At 46.1% G+C, this 24,517-nt stretch overlaps 1 protein-coding gene across 9 annotated transcripts in view; it reads right to left on the bottom strand.

Moving 5' to 3' along the window:
• The window catches only part of ADCK1 (aarF domain containing kinase 1), an 88,125-nt gene that overhangs the window by 60,196 nt on the left and 3,412 nt on the right, over positions 1–24,517 (bottom strand). For 2 of the 9 annotated variants that reach the window (XM_080592986.1, XM_080592989.1), the window contains 2 exons: positions 18,657–18,794; positions 14,020–14,103 (listed from right to left, as the gene is read on the bottom strand). In XM_080592986.1, the coding sequence (XP_080449112.1) occupies positions 14,020–14,103; positions 18,657–18,782 (210 nt within the window). In that variant the 5' untranslated portion in view covers positions 18,783–18,794. Of the gene's footprint in view, positions 1–14,019; positions 14,104–18,656; positions 18,795–19,437; positions 19,587–20,133; positions 20,253–20,309; positions 20,669–20,897; positions 21,023–24,517 lie in introns of those variants that run through there. The other 7 variants (XM_080592981.1, XM_080592983.1, XM_080592982.1 and 4 more) reach the window with 7 other exon arrangements.

Here is a 24,517-nt window from a genome sequence, read left to right as displayed (position 1 = left end):
GCCATCAGTCCTATTAAGCCCTGCTTTATTTGCTATTTTCAGTTGCTGTAAGGAACAAGATCAACTGAGCTATGTTATATTCACAAGTGTTCCCTAAACAGAAACTGCTGACAACACACCCTACAGAATCCAGAGACTAACAACCTAACAGCAAGAGATGATTTTGTGCAGCAAAAATTACCTAAAGGGAGAACGCTCCCCAGACAGCCATAGGCATGCAAGGAAACACTGGGTAGGCAGTAGCATGGAAAGTGAGTGCTGGTCCTGGACCATGGGGAGGGTGGGGAAAAGAGCTCAATCAAGGCCACAAGTAGGAATTAGCTGCCAGTGAATCAGTTATGGCTACGCAGAGGGAGTCTGCACGCTGGGGAGAGGGGTATAGAGGTGGTCTCTTCACTTAAAAGAAGTCCGAAGTCCCAGATCAAGTAGAGCAAGCAAAACAAACAAGGCAGGGTATGTCAGGAGCCCCTACAAGATAGCTGAACCAGAATGGTATCAGAAAGAGTTTCATGATTTGCCCTCAATAATAAAACTAGATCATACCAAGATTAACTTGGTAACATTTTCCAACTACTCAAGAGGTCAGACACTGTAAATGGGAAAGGAAGCATACAGAGTGTTACCAGGTATAGCAAAGAGGTGGAAGATGAGATAAAATCAGTATCAAGGGAATCTGTTCAAGCTGAATGTTCCTAGCCTCCAAAGGAAAGTGAAGGAGCCTAGCAGCAGAGATGAAGATGGGCACCTGACAGCTTCTTCCCTTATTCCCCACAACGTATTTTGCAATAAAATGGAGTTGTAAAAGCCACGTAGTCCAAAGGAACCACACTGACAGGCAAGGTATGTCAGGATGGATGTTCCAAACACAGAAGGAAAGATGGAGAAAGCTCAGCAAAGTCTCACCTAGCTCGGCAGCAGTGGGCCAAGACAGGGTAGCGTCACACAGGCTGCTCTCCCCAGTGTGGGCGTGCAGGGAAGAAGGAAGCGCACAGGCAGCCGTTGCAGCTGGAGGGGAAAAATCGTCACATCCACTTTGTCAACACCAAAGAATCTGGGCTGACATTTTTCTCTTCCCAACAGTCGAATCCCACCCTACCAGCTGCACGTCACAGCTGACCTCCAGTCAGGACGTATCTCAGTCAACGTCAGGCGATTAGGCCCTGCGACAGCAGCTTCTCCCCCTTGTACATATGCAACTTCTCTCCTGGCAGGTCACTGCAACAGCCAGGACAGCACAGCAAACAGGCTCCCTCAGTCACAGCCACACAGATGAGCACCAGCACTCACAGTTTGGTCACAGAGCACAGAAAGAAGAATTTCCATTGCAGCCACTCTCGAGGCCTCAATAAGACATTGCCTTACCAAATTGACAGAGGCAGATTCTTTTCCCCTTCTTTAATCTGAGAAGCTCTGACCTTTAAAGTACAGCCCTCTTCCCAGAGGAACAGGGTGCCTGAAGAGCAGAGAGACAGCAACACATGAAATACCTAGAAGTGATTAAATTAGATTGACTAGGAAGTCAGGAAAGATAACAACCATGGGATTATGCTGTCAATTCCAAAAACCTGCAGTGACTGTCATAGTACTACGTCCAACAGAAGGAGAGTGGCTGTGGTGGCACTAAGTCATTATCAGTGGTATAGTGCGGTCCTAATTTAAAAAGGCCTATGATGAAGAGGAAAAAAAAAAAAAGTCCCTTTGTTACTCAGCAGATCTGTTCCCCTCTGGGTATCAGCCAGAGTTGCTGACTTCAGTGAAAAATACATAAATTACTCCAGCTTTTTCCTCCAGTTGAGAGCACAGAGCTACACACCCAGAAAAGCTGCTGGTGCCTATTAGCACCCCAGCAATAATCCCACTATGGGAGACTGAGCTGATGTCTCTTCTGATTCCTGTACAATCAATAGACTTGCTAAACTGCAATTAGAAGGTCAGACCCTTCCTCACAGCCACTCCTCTGCTTTCATACTAGAAACACTAGGTTTGCATAGGTGCAGGATTTGGAAAAAATGGGCTTATGTGGGTGCCACTGAAGGTAGCACTTGGTCTACTGAATCTTTCTGACTGCTAGGAACACAAGCAACAGGGAGAACCCATATTGGCTTTGAGGGTGCCACTTAAAAGAAATGGCATGAGATAGCAGTTTGAATAAGACAAAAAAAAAATATTTGAGACGGCATCATGTTGAGATGAACAAAACAACAGCCCAGATGAACCTGTATGCTGGTAAGTCATTATCCAGAGCAGATACTTTTGCTCCTGCAATAGGCAGAAGGAATTACCCCCAGCAGTACCAGAGACAGTTGCCTTTATTGCAGTTGGTATCACAATGAACAACACTGCATGTGTTTCCCCTGCACTTGGCTGGGGCTCACCTAGGATGTGAAGGGAATAAAATTGAGATCATCTTTATATACACTTACATATTCAACATTTTGCCCTTTCCATTGCCAGCTGTTGAGTTTTCTCTCTCATCCAAGAGATGAATGAGCATCCACAAGGTAGGGATGCTGCATTTGTAAATGTCAAATATATTACAAGAAACAAGAGGAAAATAGTCAGTAAAGCTGTTGAATGTCTTCTTTCATTCTAATTTTAAGAAAACGGAGTATCCCCCCACCTGCAGGCTCACTGTAAGCCACTATTTTACTTACGAGGAACTGGGTACAACAAGAAATATTGTCAGTGCATGGGGAGATGGGCACACAGCCAACAAAAAGAAGAGCAGAAAGCCTTCAGGTTACCTAACCCATCCAAGACTACAGTGACTGGTCCATAGTCTGGAAGAGTGGTTCAGCCTAGGGCATTCTGAAATAGATTTCCTGCCCAATTGTCTGTGAAAGAATATCCGTACCCTTATCCCCCATGCTCCCAGAGAAGCACCTACAAGTAGCAAGAAATGGGTTTTATCCAGTGGAAATCTAGGATGGTTCTTTTCTTAATATGAGATGCTGATTACTACAGATCACCTCTGCAAGTACCCCAAGGGGCAGGGTAAGAAAAGCCTATTCCATCATTACTCAACTACAACTCTTCTGTGGACAAAACTACAAATCTGGCAGTGCCTGCCACAATTTGAGAAACAAACCACCAACAAAACACCATCTAGGTTTCAGCCTGAATCTCACATGGCAAAAACTGAGGTTCCTTTGTCAAAAGGACAAGAACCTGGTATAAGAGACTAACACCAGACCAAAAAAAAAAAAAAGTGACACTGCAGTGGAGACAATAGGCAAGAGACAATTGGCATCAACAGACCAGTCAAAAATAGGCAATTTCTATGTTGCCTAGAATGTAAATGGTAAACTCAAGACAAAAGATTTATCACAAAGGTAATCAGTACAAAACCTGACAAAAATAATACTTACAAGGACTTTCTGAAGAATTAGACCTTGCTGGCAAAATACCATCACTGTGGCTGGTCCCAAAGACAAAATTTTCACGCCAAAAAAGACCTCAGAGAATTAGCACTGCACAAGATGGACGTGAAGCAAAGCAATGAGAAGAAATCAGATGCTAGCAACCCATAAGCATTGCTATCTATGATTTCCAGTATCTTTAAGATTAAAATATTTACATACTCCACTGAGATGCAGAGATCTCATGAAGGAGGACAAAGTCACAGTGAAACAGGAAGCAGGGAAAGATGGAAAATGTGATAAATATGGTCTTGCTTCTGTCTCTAGAAAGAGTGGAACTCAGTGTTCCCTCATTAAGGAGATCATGGCACAAAGGGGAGCTGTGCCACTGAGGACTCGATCCTTTCCAGGGATGGGAGAAAGTGCTGATGTACGAACACCTGGCTGGAGTTGATAAACTCAAGAGAGGGGTTGCTGGTCCCGACTAGAGAGATTCTTTGGCAGGTCACTGCTGCCTCATGACTCGAGTGAGACTTGAGACGAGGCAAAGCTGGGAACACAAACAGGCCTCCTCCAGGAGGCTGCTATAAGTCCACATTAAGCCTGTTCTGGATCCTATAACATCCTTTTTAATCGTGTGCTCATTGGTACCTGGGATTCACTGGCATCCCACAGTAGTCAGCCAATGATGAGATACAGATCTCACTGCCTCTTTGAAAGCCCAATAACCAAGTTTACATAAATTGTTGTCCTGACTACACATAGCTGGGTGAGCTTCTAAACGTAGTTATGAGCAATTCGGGTATTTCTAACTCCTGCTCTCTTGGGCTTGGACAACACTTCAGTCAGAGGGAGGCAGAGTGCCTCAGTCACTCCCACCACAGGAAGGCAGCTGCCTTTGGAACACCTCACAGCAGTCCTCAGAATAATTTGGGACAGGTAGTCTGCAACTTCCAGAGGGACACGTGCAGGCAGAACATCATCAGCCACTTGGAACTCAACAAGCACATCAGATCTGACGTTCTTCACACCAGGAACCCGTAGTGGCCATAAAACAGCCTAAGTAATGACTTTATGTCTTGTACTAAAATCCATCAAACCCACACGTCCAGCATTCCTCACTTCCAAGCCTTCATGACACTGCTCACCCATGAAGCAACCACGAAGACTTCCCCTCCATATGGCAACGCCTTGTCTCATGCTTGTTTTGGCACATGATACTGCGAAGGCAAAAGCTCAATAAAAGCAAGTTTGGAAACACACTCTACACTCTACTCCTAGGTTTGCAAATCCCTCATCTCCAGCAAAATACGTGTTGGTTTACAGAAAAGCACGTTTCTAACAGTTATATGGGAGCTGTTAGATTTTACTATTCAATTGCCTGAAAGGAAGAAAAGAAATCTCCTCTGTTGGCCTATTAATCTGTCATAACGAGACTCTTCATAATTAATTTGTCCCTAACAGTTGCTTTGTAATGATAGCGAGAGAATATTTCAGGAATGGCAATTACCTCCGGTGTCAAAATGATGAGGAAAACAAATGTTCAACCATCAACAAAATGCAGTGCCTTTTCCACTCCCACCCGATGGTGGGTGACAGCACTGCACGCCGGAATTACAGTGCGGTTAATTACTAGGCATGTTGCAACTGAGAATTCATTTCCCTTCTTGAGATGAAATTTGTTGAGCAATGCAGGTGGTAGGAGGGGCATCTGCTACTGGGATGGTGGTTGTGTCTTATCTGTACGTTATTTCTTTAATTAGCTACACATATGTCCAATAATTATAAGCAGTAAATGTTTTTTGAGATATTTTAAGCCACCTTCCTTCATTAGCTGCACATATGCCCGACCATTTCAAAGATTCTGCAAGAGGACACAACGTCTTTTTGTTGTTACTTTATTTAAATTTACTATCCTTCAAATAAAAGCCAAACGCCTGCATTAGTCTTTCGATACTAATATGAAATCTAACGGCCTTTGTAGGCTGCTCATAAATGAAGGAGTTTCTTGGACTGGAAGCTCATTAAATTTCAGCACATTACAAAACCTGATGTCTGACTATTTTGGGAGTGAGATTTCTAGGAAAGAAGTTAAGGCATGCGTAGGTGCTCATCTCTCCAGGTGAAGATCAAGCTCAGCCATTGCTGGGAACCTTACTCCAGAAAAGGACTGGGAAGGGAAAATCTCCTGGCTCAGCTGCTATTGACACAAGCGTGCCAAGCTGCAGTGTGGAGGACCTGCCTGGGGGTGGCAATGAATCCACCCAGGACCTGGGTCTTGATTTTCTCTGAAAATCCATTTTGTGGCAAACCTTTGCTATGTGAGTCACCAGTAAGCGCAATGCTTGGTGGAATAAGTCTGTGCCCCAGCTAGTAAGAGCCCTGGGGGAGGGTGGAGTAAGTCTGTGCAGGGACAGCATGGGAAGCTGCACGTGTTCAGACAGGAATACACCAGGAGACGTGCTGGTGTAAAGCTACCGCTGCTTGCATTTTGCCCAGTCCTGAGCCACACCACCAGGCTCTTGCTACCCCAAAATCAAAATACAAGTTTAAAAGAATCAAACATCACCCTCATTCCTGGTACACACAGTCCCTAACCCATGGCCTCTGGGGCCAGTGAAGGTGGAGGGAAGCTGCAGTGGATCTAAGCCCTGCCAGTCAGGAGGCAGGAGCTGGTACAGCTCTTGGGAGCCCTCCCCATGCAGCAGGTTGCAGGTATCTCATCTTCAAGTGAACAGCCCAGCACAAGCACCAGCTCAGGGTGAGGAAAATATGGCCCCAGCTAACAGCCTTGCTGCTGCTCACTCCCCATCGCTCAGGAGCGATCATTTCATTACAACGACGTTGCTCAGTCAAGGATCACCACTCTGTGTATTGGCAATGGATGACTCCCCATTCAGATTACCACAGCAAAACCTCAGCTTACTGAAGGAAATACAAGTAGGGAAGCTGTCCTGTAAAAGAAGAAGAGATAGAGAACAGGCACTACCAGGGCACTGCAGAGATGAGAAAGCTCCTGCTGGGCTCTGGAAATGCCCAGCTGTGATGCCTGACTGTGAACACAAAGGAAAGGGCTCCGGGGAAGAAAGCCTATCTCCCCTACTTCTTTTCACACAACAATCCTACAATAAACAAATAGGAGTGCAAAGCCTGCTGCCCTTCAGCAATGCTGAAAAAAACAACTTGTGTTCAGAGGAACCCTACGATAACAAACAGGCTGCACAGATACAGAGTTCACAGGCAACTCAAAACCAATATATTTTCCAACAGAAACTGCAGGGGCAGTAAAGGCATTTTAGGAGCTGTTTTTTTGAAAAGCAATTCTGCTAGTGACCTTTTCAGTGAATTTACCTCTAAATTCAGCAAAGCTGGCAAGGCAGTAAATGGCTGCAGGCTTGGCAGGAGGCATTTCATAAAGCACCGTGCATGTGTGTGTATGTGCAGGCTCACACGCAGATTCATTGTTGAAGTGGAGCTCGGAACAGAGCGGAGGCTGTATGAAGATGACCCTTGCCACTACGTTTATCTGCTCCCTGTGGGCCCCTTCCAAGTCACATCAGCTCAGTACACTGACAAAAACAAGTTGTTACTGGTGTCAGGCCTGCCAAGATGCTGCTGCTGCAGAGGAGGGAACAGCAAGCTGTTCTGATGGTGCACCATCAGCAGAATTTGCAGTCACTCAGACAGGACTCTCTCTCTCTCTCTCTCTCTCTCTCTCTCTCACACACACACGCACACAAAAAAAAGGGAGGAAGGGGAGAAACCTGAAACTAATTCTATTGGGACCAAAAGTACACTTCACTATAGTAGCAGGGAATGTGATTGCCATCTTGGATTCACTCCTCCAAAGCCATCTTTGACTCTGTCTTGGAAGTGGCTACTTGAACAGAAATGCTCTCACGCTGAACACACAGGCACACATCCACGTGTAGACACACCTCCGTCCAGATCTCCTAAAATGCAGACGTGTTCACATCAGCAGGTTTCTAGGCAGGGCACCTGAACACCTTAGTCAATAAATTAAGCATTAGCTTCCAAGCCTGGCATTGAATTCTACATTTTGTTTTGTCTCTAGACAAACTCAGAGAAACGGCTCCCTTTTTCCAGGCCCACAGGGCTTCCTCAGCCTGACAGAGTCCGGCCTGGCCCAAGGCACTAGATGGAGGAAGACAGGAGAGTTGCCGTCAGGGATACCTTGACCTCAAGCATGCAACCTGGGTAGCCCTCACGTAGGTGAAAGGGTTTGCCTGAAACCCACCAAGATGTCTTCAACATTGCAAGAACTTCAGGGAAGTGTTTGCAAGACACCACCCAGCACAGCAATTCCCTCTGCACGCACTTACCAGACTAAATGAAGACACTGGCTTGACAGGTAAGATAATTGTGTGCTACCCTCCAGCACATTCTTTTATCAGATACACTTTGGGGAGAAAGTGATAAGGTCACTGGTTTAGCAGAGCAAATCTACAGTTTTCAGCTCCTCTCTGAAATCCCAACCTGGCCTGATACATGAAATATCCTCTGCAAGCAACATCGGTCTTTCTACCTGTTTTGACTTTGCTGTACTCTATCCCCAGCTGAACGTTTAGATATCTATTTTTCCTAGTCTCAGATAATATTATTTCTATTCTCAAGACGGCTGCCTTCTTATTTTTAAAATAGGTCAAGCACTGGTTACCGGTCATCTCTATTGATTTAACAGGCAGCCTCCAACAACCAGGTTGTTTCAGCTTGTCAATTCCCATGAATGGCTGGGCCATGTTCTTCTGAGGTCCCTTCCAACCTGGGCTGTTCTATGATTCTTTGAGGTTATATAAACCAACCTTGTGTTCAAGGCTACACAGTCCCTCATTAAGGAAACATCCTTACATAGGGTCTGATCCAAAGTCAATGGGAGCAGTCTTAAGTTCCTTAAAGTAGCATCCTATGCAATCCTGCTTTCTTTTTGCTTCCTTCCCTCTTCAACTTTCTGAGAAATCTTATGTGTCTATCTATTTGCAACGGTCACATCTGGGGTGAAAAATCCAGGCAAATAAACAATCCTCGGCCACGAGCTCTTCAGAGCCTCTCTTTCCAAGTCTCTGACTTTGCATTGTTAAGTGTTCACTTTACATCAGGACTTAAGGTGTAGTCCAAACAGTAAATCAAATGAAATTATTTCTTCACTTTCCAGTTGCTCCTTTTATAGTGCTCCTCATGGTGCAAGCTCCTTGCAGCCTACATCCTTCAAGAGCTGATGGGTTCCTCACTGCACCAGCTGAAATGTTCTTCAGATGTTCCTCTGGCTATTATGTACCTCTTCAGAAGCTGTAGGGATGCAGGGATTCAAATGCAAAGGGATAGCCCCACCTGCAGGAGAGAAGGCAAAATGCTCCCAAGGCCCACAGCTTCCTTCTGCTGGGGAGCTGCCAGAAACATGCAGAACCCCTTAAGGCAAGCCTCTGTGGAGACCAGTGGCGTGCCTGACACCTCACACATGCTCCTGGAGAGAAACATTTCAGGAACGAGGGTGCAGAGCCAGCAAGAAAAGTGCAGTAGATGAGGCACTGCCTATTTTCCCCTCACCTCTCTCCTTCCTCCTCCTATAGAGATGTCACAATGGCCTATTTCTCTGAATAAATCTCTGCAGAGGACTGAAGAACATCCTGCTTTGTAGGCACACATCCCAAAAAATGGACCTTCCTGCAATGCTACTAAATTAAAACCTAGAGATGTTGTGGCCATAACGTTCAGCTGACAGCACTCTAGAAAGCAGAAGGAGGAAAAGGAAGTGTCTTATAATTGTAAGATTTATTTTACAGCTTGTTATGTGTTTTCAGTGCAAAGCTTTCATGCTTTGTGTGTTGGCAGGAAGTTTGCTAGACAGCAGCGCTCAAATGGAGAGTCATCAAGCCAACAGCTGGCCCTGCTAGTAGTTTTTTTAGACTGCATTAGCACCAACCATGCCTTTTAGATGAAGAGATATCCTGGGGAGGACATAATAGGGCAACCTCACATGATCAGCTTAGGGACTGTAGATGGGCTGTGAAGCTCTTCACCTCTTACTGGTTCCCATTTAGCTTGGTGACAGAAAGTCACTGCCACCTAATGGCTATTCCATGTCTCATAACGAAGCTCTTTTGCTCCTCATCCCAGTTCACCACAAATTCAAGTCGAAGAGAACCGCCACTGAACACACTGGCTGTGGTGCAGAACAGCCCCCAGTCCCTGCTCAGAGCGGGCTGAAGGAATGCAGGAATGGGGACCTCCCAGGCATGAAGGAATGGAGACCTCCCAGGCATTTCTCTGTGCAGACACAGTCCAGCTCCATCACGACGAAACTATTTTAAGATAGCCCTTCCTACTAAGGCATACAGCATTACTGAACCATGGGGAGAGCCGCAGACACAGGCTGTTTTACTGGTTTGAGCTATCCAGGAATTGTAGGCTACTTTTGAAAAAAAACAAAGAAAATGCACATGTATGCTCACTCTCTTTCTTTCCAGGGCAGTAGGATCCTTCAGTCAGGCAACTTCACTGTGAAACATCTCTTTTTTGATAATACCCACCTCACTTTGAGAAATAAACACAACATATGCCAGGAATAACTCTTAAGGAGCAAGAAATCCTATTCTGTATAATGATGGCACAAGATTACACCTTCCAAATATTTGCCCAGCTACTGATAGCCCAATAACCAAGAGTTTGAATGAGAACATCCACATTCTGCTCTCAAAAGGAGGAAAGTTAATTAACCTCCCCAAATGGCTTTTCCCTGACAAAGCAATTCTGTTGCCGGCAAAGTTAATTCAAGAATGGATTCTTACTGTCTCCAGAGACACCTGGACCAGAGATCCTTTCTCTCCTTGCTATCTCCTCTCAGTTTAAAAAAAGATACCGACATCAACATTTGCAGCAGTACCTTCTGTTGTACATAGGAAGATGACAAGATTTTCAGCTGTGGCCACTAGTGCAGAAATCTGCAAGATGACTGACCCGCTGCGTTCCTCTTACTACAATGACAACAACGTAGGAGCCCACTGATGCCAGCCCTTAAACAAACAGCTTGTTGTGACATACCTCCTGACTGACAGCAGGATCAACAGAAATTGATGCCAGAAATATAGGAAGTGTCAACCAAGACATGCAGGTGCTATGATGAGAGCCACGCTGGAAATGTCACAGAGTAGGCTGACTTGAGACTGGGGAGACAAATACTCAAGGAGGCAGAAGAATATCAGAGAAACGCAGCCCTCTACAGAATAACACTGTTGAGAAAGTAATAGGTAAGAAATGCCCCACTTGGGAAACAGCTCTGTGCCCTCCTCTGATCCTCAGTACAAGCAGAGGCAGGAACAGGAAGAAATGACCAAGTTTACGTGTACAAAGATGGTCAGAACCACTTCATGGAAGAGACAAGTACTGAAGAAAGCTCAAAGCTCCCCAGATGTTTCTGACACTAGACCTACAGACATCCAGAGCCTTGGGGCTAACCATGGCTACCGCTTGGCCTTGGCATCAGTACGCTGGCAATACCATCACAAGCAGGACAATGGCAGCTAGCCCAGGAAAGGTCTCAGGAGAACAACCAGGTTACACGTATGGTCCAGCCACCAGTGGTGAGCTGAAGCAAGCACTGGTTTATCCCTGCTAAGGCAGTGGCAGCAATGGAAAAGGTAAGACTTCTTCCCTCTTCATTGCTGTTTAATAAGAGCTACGAGTGCCTTCACGAAGGTGGTTCCTCATGTCTCCTGGCTGATGGAAAAAACAGATGCGTAAGTGATTAAACCAGCCCCAGGGACACACAGTGACGTTCCAGCTACTGCTTCCTGCCCTGTGGAAAGCAGCAAATACTTCCCTGATCTACTGACCATAAAAGGTGCTGAGATCTGACTAGCTGAGGACATTTGCATCAAAGTGGCATGTGAGGAACAGAAAAATAGAGTAAGATTGAAGAGTTTTCCTTGGAGCTACGTGGGAACCTGGCTAAAAGCCCCCAGGGAATCCATTTCCTTTTTAATCTGCTTTGCATTTAATTGCTTCCTAATGACTATGTCCCTGTTTCACCCCAGCAGACTCAGGGACTGGTGCTGCCTCTGAGGCTTCCCATCTCCCATCTGAGCCTGTGGGTTCATTTAGAAGCCCTGGTTTGGAAGCTGGCTGGGAATCCACAGAGAGTTAAGCATTATCATTTGCACTCGAGTAGCACCCATCAGTATGCTGAGTACCAGGAGGAACTACACAGAAGAGAGCCCTTCTCCACTCCCAGATGCAAGCCCGTCTCAGACACACATGCAGCTGCGCTGACCCCCTCACCAGAGGAAGAGGCACAGCAGCTGCACCCAGACCTGCTGGCACTACCCACAGTCCCAGGGACACCAAGGTCCTGCCTCACAGAATCCCTGTTTTAAACACAGCACCAAAAATGAAGCTGGAAATCAGTAAACAATTCACACACACATTTAAAAGCAAAGTCCAAACTCAGCATATGAAGAGGAGGTGCAGCTGGCTTCACTGGAGGAACAGCAAGCCAAAAGAATACAATGAATGTCTGAAAGCACCAAACATCTATCCAGGAGAGAGGCAAGTACAAGTAACATCTGAGTAAGTATCCTTTACACACAACACATACTTGGGAGGGTCATTCACATCCTCTTGGTCCCACCCAGTGATTAACCTTCAGTACCAACTCCAACAGAACTTAAAAGTCACCCGCTTCTGAGCTGGTCCAACGCCAACAAACTCAGCTCCCACAAGCTGTTCAAAGAGCTGCAAGATGGTAAAAACTTGGTTGCCATCCACTTGGAGCTGCGCTGAGATAAAGGGTTTGGCATGCAGTGCTCTAGGCCCAAAAAATTCTCTGCTGCCGAGCTGATGCTTTGCTAGCACAAGCACTGCAGTGATGTTGCTGAGGGACCCACGACTACTGCTAGTTTCAGGCTCAGTGGTGGCCTTCCAAAATACCTACCGACAGCAGGACAGGCCTCCAAAAGCCGAAGAGCTTTGTCAAAGCATGCTATGCCTGCACTTACTTTCTTCTTTCTATCTCCAAGCTCATTCTCCTTGATGCAACCAGAGGCTAGTGCTGGCCATGCCACAGAGCCAGGGGCCGTGCCACACGCAGAGGCTGACTCAGCTGCTCCTGTCTGCCAAGCAGGGAGAGCACAGCGCTGTGCGGTGCCAGCAAACAGGGCCTGTCCTGGCTGCCTGGGGCACAAATTGACAAACCATCAAAGCCTGCATGACAGAGGCTAATGAAGCCATGGAGGCACACGGCGAAAGGTCAGGAATTTGCAAGGGCTGCTACGAGCTGCTGCCAAGTAACAAGCTGTCCACAGCACTGATAACTCCATAACTTGGGTGTCGCTCAAGAAAGCCACAAAGCTTCTGCAAACCAGGTTTCAAAAGCAAGTGGCAGAGACATGGAAAGCAGAGCTCTGGACTCCCAACGTGTTTATGCCTATTTATGCCAGGGCATCAGCACCACCCACCTGGGATGAGGAGCTACAGCAGAACAGTTTAGCATCTTTACACAGAAGCAGAGGATAAGAAAAAGCCCAGGAAAGATCCTCTACAAACTGTCCCAAACACTCTAAGACCACACTGGTGGTGTTGGTTTTCTGCCAGAGGAATACTAAAGTCAAGCAGTATTGATTTCTACCTCTGGACAAGGTCTGAATCAGCATGGCTCACACAGGCTTGGTACAATGCGTGAAAAGGAGCTCATTGCTCAACCGTAAGCCAGGCCCATCACTGCTTCCAGCTTTAGAGTCCCTCCAGTCCGAGAGCCCCTGGAGAGCATTACCCAATGCATTGCAGCCACACCAGTTGCCCAAATGCAACAAGTACTAAGAAGAAAAATAAGGCTAAAGATCTTACTTCAGAAATACTACACAGACTTGTCTAATTTGGCAAAACCTGTATTTCCCAACCCAAAGAGGCCCTGAGCTGCAATAGCAGGGACACTGGCTACTCTACACACACTCAAGTAAAACTCAGTGTCACTCACAGCTCAGGGTATCGTAGGGCTGCAGGACAGAGCGCAAGGTGCAGCACAGGACCGAGAGGAACAGCAGAGGTGCTTGTCTTACTTCTCACTAGAAATGCTTTTTCTATTCATGTTAATTAGTCACATGAAAACACAACAGAACAGTCTTACAGTGAGATCTACCTTTGTTTGCCCAATTACTTCTGATTTCTTTAACAATTTGCGAGCTTGATTCACACCCCTATTATTTTCCATCCAACACACTCCTTTTACTTCAATCTCTCAGCCTTCACGTTATGGCCATTATCCTACTTGGGTAAGCAAGATAAGAAACCACCGCCAGACCCCTCTCAGCAGCTGACCTCCACACTACCAGTCTGGGCAGCAGGGATCTGGTAACAGGGTCTGAATGCATCTTACCTTATACACTAAGAACTTGAATCTCTAAAGGGCATAAGTGAGCACTGGTTGCACATGCCTATTCTTGACAAAGCAACTTCTCCACCAGGCAGTGTAGGTCTTGCCAGATTTTATTCAATATGCTGCAGTTTGGCTCTGCTTTTATCAACAATTTAGAAGGCATATTGAATTATTAAGCTGACAGCTCGATAGTTTGCTTTACAGCAATAGCTTTAGCAACACATCTTTGCCTTGCAGAGTTTCCAAGGAACACAGTTCAGTGGTATCACCTACCTGTGATTTAAGGAAGTCATACTCCTCTGATCCATACGGGATGCTCCGAAGGGAGGTGAGGTAGTCATAGGTGATAACTGCCGTCTGCAAATTAAACCAGAGAAGTTGAGCATGCTCTGCAGATATCTTGGATCAAAACAATAAATTCTGTTACGGAGAAATGTATGCAGCTTAGGCTCCAAAGACTAGACTCTACAGTGGAGTTTAGAGTAACAGACTCATAAGAATTTAAACAAAAAATTACATTTCAATGACCATTTATAGAAAGCAGTGCATTGATCTCATTGATATGTACCTCCAAAAAAAAAAATCAGTACTTGGCACTCCTATACTATCTTCCATATGAGAAGCTCAAAGAATTTTTGTAATCTCTGTAGGGCACCTTGAACTGTGGCTCCTATGCTCAGCCAGCCAACTGGGGTTTCCACAATAAGGTCTGCTGCCGGTTAGACAGATCATGAAGTCCTGTTTGTGCCCTACCAGTTATCCCACACTTCATCTTTACACCTCCTGCCTGCCTAACCACACTGGTACACAGGGAATTCAGTCTGGTTATATGGCTCAGCAGGGAACAGGGTGGCTGAAGTGAAGCTCACTGATTGGCACAAGCAGCAGTACTTGGGATCTTCAACTTCATGAAGGACTAGAGGGCAAAAGGGTCAGATACCCAGTTACAAAAGGACAGTATGGGGATCCACCTAAAGCTTATTAGCTAAATATAGCCACTGACAACGGAATTAGATTCCTAAGAGTCCTAATGATTTCTGAAAATGGATCTTGGGTATTTCACAATTCCATCCTCTGCCTAAAGTTTCTCTCCACAGTTAGAAAGCCAGCAAATGGAACAACAGGATGGGATAATAGCCCCCCTTTCACTGCAAACATGCCTAGGAAGGGCACAGATGGAGCACAAAGCATACACAAGGGATCAGGAGAGCCAGGGAGAAGATAGGATTGAGTCTGGTTTGAAACAAAGTTACTGGAACAGACACAAGAGCAACAGTCACAAGACCAGAGATGCTTCCACAAGGAAATCAACAAGGAATCAGTTAAAAATAGACACGCTTGTTGCATCTGGAGATTAGGTTTCTCATATTTCCTGTTTTCCAGATTGGAAACTGAGTACAACATTGTTTTTTTTCTTCTGGCTTTTCAAGCTCTCTTGCCCTTAATGATGAACTCAGGAGCTACACCGCTATGCGGACACACATTTGGAAGAGAAAATTTTCCAAGCATCTTTCCAACCTCAAAGAATAACTTTGAAGTGGAGGGACGTTCAAATCAGCCTGGCATGAACGCTTGAGTTGGTTCTTATTTTATCTCTGGCCCACGATGGTAATTATCACCTCCAACTTGAAGAGAAGCAGCTAACAGATTGGCCTGTATTACAGAGAAGAGGGAATTAATTTAGCGTTTGCTAATTACATCATAATCTTAAACACTAAATTAGTATTATGATGATCCTGATAGGCAACCCTGACATTGCCAAATCCCTGCTAGTGCCTGAGATATATTCCAGCTACAGCACAGAACATTCATTCCACGCACCCAAAACAACCAGGAGCCCCTCAAAGAAACATGGCAAATGCACAACTGCTCCGCCAGGTTTCTTTACCAGAGCACACAAAGTGTCTGAAATGTGATGCTGTCCAGTCTACTGACTTGGTTCTTATACAAGACCAGCACCATAATTTATGTTACAGGGTGAGGCTGGATCTCAGAGACATAAGAACACCTGTGAGATCAACCAGTCCCTCCCCCTACAAATACCAGATTACTTCTTTAACAGATCCTGTACCCAATCCAGCGATAAGCATCCCAACGACTTGGGCTTCCACTTTGATTCCATTAACTCTCAGCTCCTTACACACTCTCCACCACTCCTAAAGCTATCCTCAGATCTCACCAGATTGTGGCAAAATGTTCTCTCTGAACGGTTATTTATCCATATGTAAGCAAAAGCCAGTTCCCTGAACTGAGACTCGGGAAAGAAATTTTCTGCTAGGGAACTTCAAGTTTCTTCGGAAGTCTGCAAAGAACAACGGAACCAACACGCTTAAAATACAAGCGCACTCAAATCTTTCTAATCAAACTCAGGCGAAAACTGTCTGGAGTCTTAAAGTTCTAACCCAGGTTTCTTGACCTCCATATGTTCTTTTTTCAAGTTTTGTTGTGTTTGGTTTTTTCCCCCCACACCATAACTTATCTCACATTTTTGCATCTGATGCTGCTGAACTCAGACCTTAAGAATTACAGCCCTTCAATTACAGCCTGCTTCTGTCTGAATATGGTCCAATGATAGAGTCAAGCATCCAGTTAAGAAGCCTGGCCAGGGCCAGATTGAAGGAATCGGATTGAATTGAAGGATTGAATTGAATGTTAGGTCCATGTAGATGCTACCAGTATCCAAAGTTTGCTACAGAACCTCAGCTTTCATTTACAGAACAAGCAATCCCAAGAATCTGAACGCTTCTTAGAAATGAAGATGTCTAATTGCTCTACTGGCTTCAGCCTGTGTATGGCCCAGGAATAAGACCAGCTTGGGCTGCCAGTGCTCAGATGAGAGCTGACCCCTGCCTTTCCAGCTAGGAGCAGACCCCAAGGTGGGAAGGCAGAGATCACTGGTGCAGCAGGACTAAAAGATCTCTCAGGACCAACCTGACCATATGAAATCATATGTATTAAAGCAACAGGAATTTCAAAAAGAGACAGAAAATTCTTGTTTGAAAGATACACAGACACGGAGATACAAGCACATGCTGCCATCAGAGCATTGGCAGCACTTCTGGCTTGTAGCCATGCGTGCAGAACCCTCGAGGGCATTCAAGAGCAGGGCCAGCAAAGTGCTTTTCAGCCCATGACTTATGACTTCCCTGAAGGCAGGGGACATTAAAGTCAAGCACATCTTTAGATTCGCTGGCATCTAAAGCAAAGGAATATCAGGAACATTGTCTAAACGTGAGGAAGGACTTCTATAACTGTGTGGGTGACAGAGCACTGGCACAGACTGCCCAGAGAGGCTGTGGGGTCTCCCTCCTTGGAGATCCTCAAAAGCCAGCTGGAGATGGGCCTGGACAACCTGCTCTGGGCGGTCCTGCTGGAGCAGGGGCTGGACCAGGTGACCTCCAGAGGTACTCAGCCATTCTGTGATGAAAATCTTCTCTCCCCTACTTCCTGTTCATTGGGAAAATGCTCTCTCGCCATCACTCAAAACACAGACCAACTGCACAGCCTCATCGCTGCACATTTCTCACTCTTTTTTGCCTTAAACAGAAAACAGACACAAAGAACACTGATTTCAAGTAAGATCAAGAAACACTGATCAAGCAGGCAGAACTCATGGGCAGACTGGGCAGCCCAAACACCCTGGATAACAGACTCGTCTCAAGCTGCAATAATCTGTTCCCTCTCTGTGCCCAGGTTCACGTGCAGTAAAAGAGAGCTGCTCCCTGCCACCAGGCAGTGCTGCCTTAGAGTTAGTGACAGAGCACAAAATTTAACACTTGTTCTAAGAAGAAAAGACTAAAGTTCATATTTCTGCCCTCACTCTTTTCAAAATAATCATTCTTTTTTTACAACAGTTCATTGCGCAGCCTGCACATATAAATGGCATGGCATGCGAGCCAACCAGCAGAGCTTGTTTCATATTGCATCTGCCCTCAGGAGCTAACTGCCTGCAAAACTCATTAATTAAGTGCTCAAAAGTCATAGAACATACAGACAGACAGAGGCTTAGCACTGGGGGTCTGTAAATGATGGAGATCATGGCCTGCAGTGACAGGTGCATAATGCAAGTGAGGTGCAGGTAGACTGATATCCGCTCCTGAGTCTCTGCTCTCCTTGCTCCTGGCTGCTCATGGGTTCATCAGTGAATGTCCCCCAGGAGAAGGCAACAGCCTGGCTGGCAGTCTCCATCCTCAGGTTTTCTGAGGCTGTGATCAACACAAGGGTGAAATAGCAGTGACGCAAGGAAGGTTTATTAGGACGCCTTTATTAAGGACACAAGGATTTATTTTCTAGATCTGGAAGCCAATGCAATCTCAGGAGCGTATCATCTCCCACCCTCACCTTACATTTACTTTGAGAATGACCTTCAAAGCACCTGCCCTTCTCTACCCAAATTTCTTATAACGAGGGTCTCAGGGCAACGGCTGCCATAGCACACCAATACAACCACCTCAATCCTTTAAACAAAATGCTCCATTGTAAAAAACTGCACATGTAAATTACAAATCAAGACAAGGCAGTTTGAACTACATCACTCTTAAAGGCAGCAGGAGACCCCACCCTCATAACTGACCTTGAAGGGTGGCTGATAGAGATGTGGGCCCAAAGTGAGCCCTTCTTCTGAAGGCCCCACCCAATCCAGGGAGACAGAGACAGTTCTCTGCAGCCCAGTACCTCTATTTGGTTCTTTCCAAGACGAGCAAATGACAGCTTTATTCCTTCTATGCTTTCACCTCTTTTCTCCTCACTGTGTCAACAACCTGAGGAGCTCCCTACTGACCTTCTGACTCCTGGAGACGACTGCTAAATGGAAAAGGAGAGAGGGACCGCATGGAATCCCAAGTTTTTGTGAACTCCAATTCCCCTACCCACCTAGCAATCTTCCTGTACTTTACTTGTATGACACTTACTGTGGCAATGGCTCGGCCCACACGAACCACTCCAAAATCATTGGGATCCAGGAACTTGTTGCCATACAGATAGATGCCAGAAGTGGCTGCTGCCAGTGAGGCAAGTTTCAAGGCCCTTCGTGCCATGACTGATGAACCCTGCCAAGAAACAAAAAAGCAACATCTGAGAATGACGTAGTGAAGCCCCCTACAGGGACCTTACAGTTCAAGTTTTAATCACTCCTTTTCTAATTATGCATTGCTAGCACTGCTCCCAGCCAAGAGGTCATGCAGCAACCAAACACAAGCTATTCTGCTCTGACTCCATCATTATTTCTAAATCAACAGTGTCTACAGGCCACAAATCCAGAAGTAACTCACTGCACTAGACCTTGCATAACCACCAACTCAACATTTGTTCGTGGTCCCAACGGTTTTACAAGGAGAAACAACAGGTGGTCGGAGAGAAGGCAGCATGTGCTCACCAGAAGTCAGTTCAGATCACAGGAACAGGCTGCCCCTTCGCTGCACGTGTTTTGAAGGTATAGGCAGATTATAAGGGGATACTAGAAGACTTTTTTAAAAAGCGGGGTTTAAAGAAAGCTCTTTCAACACTCAGAGAGCCCAAAACTGATGAGAAACTCTGTCAGACTTGTTGCAAAAGCTCCTCAGCACTGCCGAGCACTGGGGAAAACACACGATGCATCCCTGGAAGCCCTGCACGGGCTCCAGGGCTCAGTGGCAGACAGCCACCCACAGGGCAGAGGAGGGGACCTGATGGGGGTGGCTGAACAAGACTCACTTTCTCATCATCACCATCCCATCCAGGCGCCAGGCAGGGACTGCTCTGCCAGGACAGACGCCTGCGGGTATCAACCACCCAGTCCTGGCTGTTTCACAGGCCTGGCGTAAGCCCGAGGTGCGTCACTCCTCTCCTCGCTCACCCCTTCCCTGGAAGATGAGGGTGTGAAAAAAATGTGTTAACCACACTAACAACTTTGGAGCACTTGTACTCATTCCTTGGAGTGAACATCTAATTCATTAAACATATGACATAGATTTAGTGACTCTTTATGTCACTTTAGAGGATTCAAAACTGAAAAAGTTGACCAGCTAGCTGTATTTCTCTTTATTTTCCCTTAGGCAGGTATTAGACAGAAAACATGATCAACCAGTCTTTCTGTTTACACCATGGATCAAGCAACACAGGTCACCTGCTCCGCAAGCTCTCCAGAGCATCCATGACAGCGTGGGCTTTTTGCCCCCTCGAGATGGCGTCCACTCATTCTCCTACAGTTAGACTTGATCAAGAAAGTTTCCTACTTCTTACTGTGACCCTGTAGTGGGGTCAGTTTGGTTTGTGCCTTCTCTCTTGGAAGCCTTGTAACCAAAAAAACACATACAGTGACATAGGTCAAGCCTTTCAGAAACAGTTCACAAGTACACAATCAGCAAAACAGGCTAATATAACACAAGACACCCTGTACATGAACCTTACCTAAACTTCATTATTTCTGTTTATTTCCTTACAAGCTCTAGGACAGAAAAGCCATAACACAACCTGTCAGCGCCAGTCAAAGCTGCCTGCAGCACCCCAGCTCTTTCTCACGTGGGAAGGGGAAGCTGGCTGAGCAGGACTCCTCTGAACTATGAGGAAACGCAGAGAAAACACACCTGGACCTCCAGCTGCAGCTAATTAAACATCCTCCTCCCCTGCTTCACGGCATGCTAGGAAGCTGGGGGCTCCTTCCTGGGGGATCTCTTGCATCCCTCGGCACCTTCAAAAGACATTTCCCCCATGGGTTTTAATTAAAGCATTTCTGCTCCTTGCAGGATTTTGTAAAACCTCATTCATTGGATGGTGAAAGGCCCAAACAAAGCCTTTTTTTAATATATCAGATATATTATATATATATTAATATATAAAATATGTGCTCGTCAACAAGCACGAGGAGCACTTGGGGTGACAAATGCACGGGGACAGCACCCGCTCGCCGCCAGCAGAGCTCCCACGTCGCAAGGCTCACGCTCACGTGCTGCGGCCACAAAAAACACGGTAAAACAAACGAAACCCTTCCAACCACGGCAGAGAAGCGGAGCTGCCAGCAACCAGCCGCACCTCGAAGGAGCCCCCTGCATGCGGGCAGCCCGCGGTGACACCCGGGGGCACCCCAGCGGCCGCCCCCCCTCATTAACAGCCGCACTAATTGACCACCCCCCCGCTCCGCTGTGCCCCCCCCCCCGCGGGGTGCCCGCACTCACCGCCCCGCCGCAGCCCCGCCGCAGCCCCCGCGCGTGGTGCGGCCCTGCCCCGCGAGGCACGCTGGGAAATGTAGTCCGCGGGCGGGGCCGCCATCACAGAGCCTGCCCGGCCCCGTGCGTGGGCTGCGGGCACAGGGGATGGAAGGGCTGGGGGCGACAAGGGGAGTGGTCGCGGAGCCGAGAGATAATGATAACAAAAAGCTTTCCCTTTTAGGTCCTTGCTGGAAGAAATGGAACTGATAATAAACGTTATTTTTGAGGCGCTATGCAAAACCACCAGAATCACAGAATCATCCAGGTTGGAAGAGACCTCCAAGATCACCGAGTCCAACCTCTGACCTAACACTAACAAGTCCTCCACTAAACCATGTCACTAAGCGCTACATCTAAACGTCTTTTAAACCTCTCCACCACAGCCTTCCTGCAATAAAGGTGGGGATAAAAGGCCTGAGAGACAGGTGAACAAAACCACGGCCACTTCTGCCATGCCTGGGAGAGGAGGAACAGGGCAGAGAATGCAAAACGTTGCTGAATTGTCATAAATACACATTATTTGTGATAAAGCATTCGTATTCCCTGAAACCAACACCTACCTTGGTAGTCACCCATGTGAAACTCAGCATTTCTGAATCGCAGAATGGCCAAGGTTGGAAGACCTGAAGACCTCTGAAGATCACCTAGTCACCCCCCTGCCGAGTAGGATCACCTGGAGCACGTTGTGCAGGATGGCATCCAGGCGGGGTTTGAATATCTCCAGAGAAGGAGACTCCACAACTACCCTGGGCAACCTGTGCCGGTGCTCCGTCACCCTGATACAACTTTCCTCCCATTGCAAGAAGAAGGAAACTATGTTGTTTCCCAGTCAGTGTCTTTCTGCTAAGAAAACCTGCAATTCAGTAATGCCTGGGAATCCCTGGTGGCAAATTGGAAATATTTCGGATGGGGTTTGAGAAGGATACTGCTACCACAATTAATCCAAGCAAAAATACTTCAAAAGGATGCCAGCAACCAAAACCGCAAGGAGTCCAAACAGGTAATCAATAATTCTTGGAGAGTTACTGTTTCTAACAGCATTCTGGAAACACTGAAACAGCATCAGGAAACAACCTCCATACTGTGTTTCCACTCAGATTTGCATGGATACAGTTGCACATAAAAAGGCAGAGACAGGGAAAAAAGGGGATTTAGGAATACTCAGATCATGAAACAAATGGTCTCAGTTTATTGAGGCATGTTTACTGGTAAACATTCTCTCTTAAGATACAAAGCATCTACAACTCACCAAGGGCAGAGCTCAGGGTGATAACCCTGCCAACACACTGAGGATAAAACAAGCTTAGACATACCGGAAAAAGATCTATTCCTGTCTTCTTGAACCTGTGAAAGTTCTGCTATAGATTTTGGTGTTTGTAAATTCACGACCTCCATGGCTGAGGCTAAAACTGGGCCTAAGAGCGGAGTACCCATCTAAAGCTACCATGCTACTGCATAGAAAAATCTGAATCAAAGGCTGTGTGCCCAGCACTATCCCTGATTCCTGATCACAGCTCGCTGGTTCAACCCAGGCTGCCCAGCCTTTGAACCCCCTGCTTTAACTGCTAGATCACAGGCACTGGCAACGTTCCCAGCCAAGGGAGCAGGTCAGCAGCTGACTTTGTTGGCCTCTCCTGGAAAAACTGTGTGAGGTTGCTTCAGAGTAATACTGCTCCTTGAAGCTCAGTTAAACAGGCTGATGCTGGGCCTGCTGGGGACAAAAAAAAAAGAAAAAAAAAGAGGCTTTTGTAGTATAACAATGCCATGTGCCCAAGTGCAGTGGGCAATTATGAAAGCAAAGCTAAATCTTTCTATAATTAGAACAAGCACCTAGTTAGAGTGATCAGAGCTCTTTTGTGTGAGCCTCCACGGGGGTGCACAAGAAAGAGCTTGGCTCAAAAGAAAGATGCTGGCTTGATTTCCACTTCTCTTTCAACTGGTGAATAAATTAAATCTCAGATTACCCCAATTTGCTGTGAAAGACGAAACACAAAAAGCGTTTCCTTTTCGTTTTTAAGACATTTGCATCCCAGGTGTGCATCTCATGAAGCGCTAAAACAAACCCAAAGCCTCAGGCCTCCCTGTCCCAAGCAGTCAGACTACTTGAACAGAGAACCAGCCTTCGCTACTGAGAAACCACCTCTTTTTTAGATTCCCTTTGATGAAAAATACGGAACGATATCTGGGAGGTCTCACTGACACCAGACATTCCTAATGTATGGTTGAGAGGAAGAGGCTTAGGAAGAGACCAAAGCAGCCCCAGAAAGCAGGGGACCCTATGATTTTGGGTACCCAGAGAACAAGTTTAACCAGAAGATGTGAAAAGGTATAGGGAGAAATTGCTACCAGCAGAGTGAGAAGAGCATGACCTGGCAGTCCCTTCTTCACTTTTCTGATCTGTCCTGTCCTTCTGGGCCCTTCTGGATGGGTACCAGTACAAATATTGAGGCAGATGCATCTTCTGCACCTATAAACTAGCTCAGCTGTAAGAGTCAGTGCACCAGTGCCAATTCATACGTGCTGAAGATATGGCTAGCAGAATTTCTGCTGCTAGACATCTCTAATTCTGAAATATTTTCTGATTCGTTTCTGATTGGTTCAGGCCACCAGAAGAAATACTATAAACAGCTCTGTATAAGGCTTGATAGTTGCACAAATCAATATGGAAAACCTACCTAGGGCTGACTGCAGAACATAACACAGCGTACTCCCACAGGTCTCCCGCTGGGCCAAACCCTCCCACATTCTTGGTCCAATTTTATACACACATTGACAGATTTTGCCTTTGTATCAGCAACAGAAAGCTCAGAGCTGACTCTAGGAGCCATCCAACTTTAGATTAGGGTCTTCTTACAGATCATATTGTACAAGGCCAATATTTGGGTAAGACATCTCTGGAGAAAAAAAATGCCCATTGCCCCAGGTCAGCCAGTACGTGCAATCACTAATGAAAATTGCCTGAATGTGATAACACAAAGTTATGTGCTGCTCAGAGAGCCGCACTTTATGTGAGCCTCAAAATCCACTTGCACTAGTTGTTTTGTTCCTTCCTGCAAGAGTCAAGGCTTTTGCTCAGCATTGTTGTTCAGTATCACTTTAGACAATTGCACTCCACCTCCATCTCTTATAATTTCTGTTAGCAAAAAAATAAATAAATATTCCCTTCACTTTGTTTTCTAAAATAGTTGGTGGCTAAAGGATATTGCACTTCTTCTCGCAAGCTGTTGGGAACTTTCAGTGGGCCACCACAACCTCTGTCAAAAGACGATGTTCATCAGCTGGGAGGAGAATGCTTCCAAAACAAAGTTCACAAAACACCTTGGAAACAGCAAGGTGTTACAGAAGCGTACGAGATGATTTTTGCATATCTGCAAAATTTTACTTCTCTACTAACTATAAAGAATAACAGAATTTAAGCCATTCTCCCTTTAAGTCATTCCAGATAATGCAGATGTGGCTTGAAGAAATTAAAAATTCTACAAAAGCACTAATCTAATAGACCTTCTGATCTTTTTCCCCTAGCTATAATTATTCCTTCTGAATGCTGCCTGTAACCCCTAAGGGAACACGAAGTGCAGGGGTTGCTG

The sequence above is a fragment of the Anser brachyrhynchus genome, assembly GCF_964034855.1.
Source record: "Anser brachyrhynchus genome assembly, chromosome: 5".
NCBI lineage: Eukaryota > Metazoa > Chordata > Aves > Anseriformes > Anatidae > Anser > Anser brachyrhynchus.
Note: the sequence above shows the minus strand (reverse complement) of the source record. Positions and strands in the feature narration are given on the sequence as shown.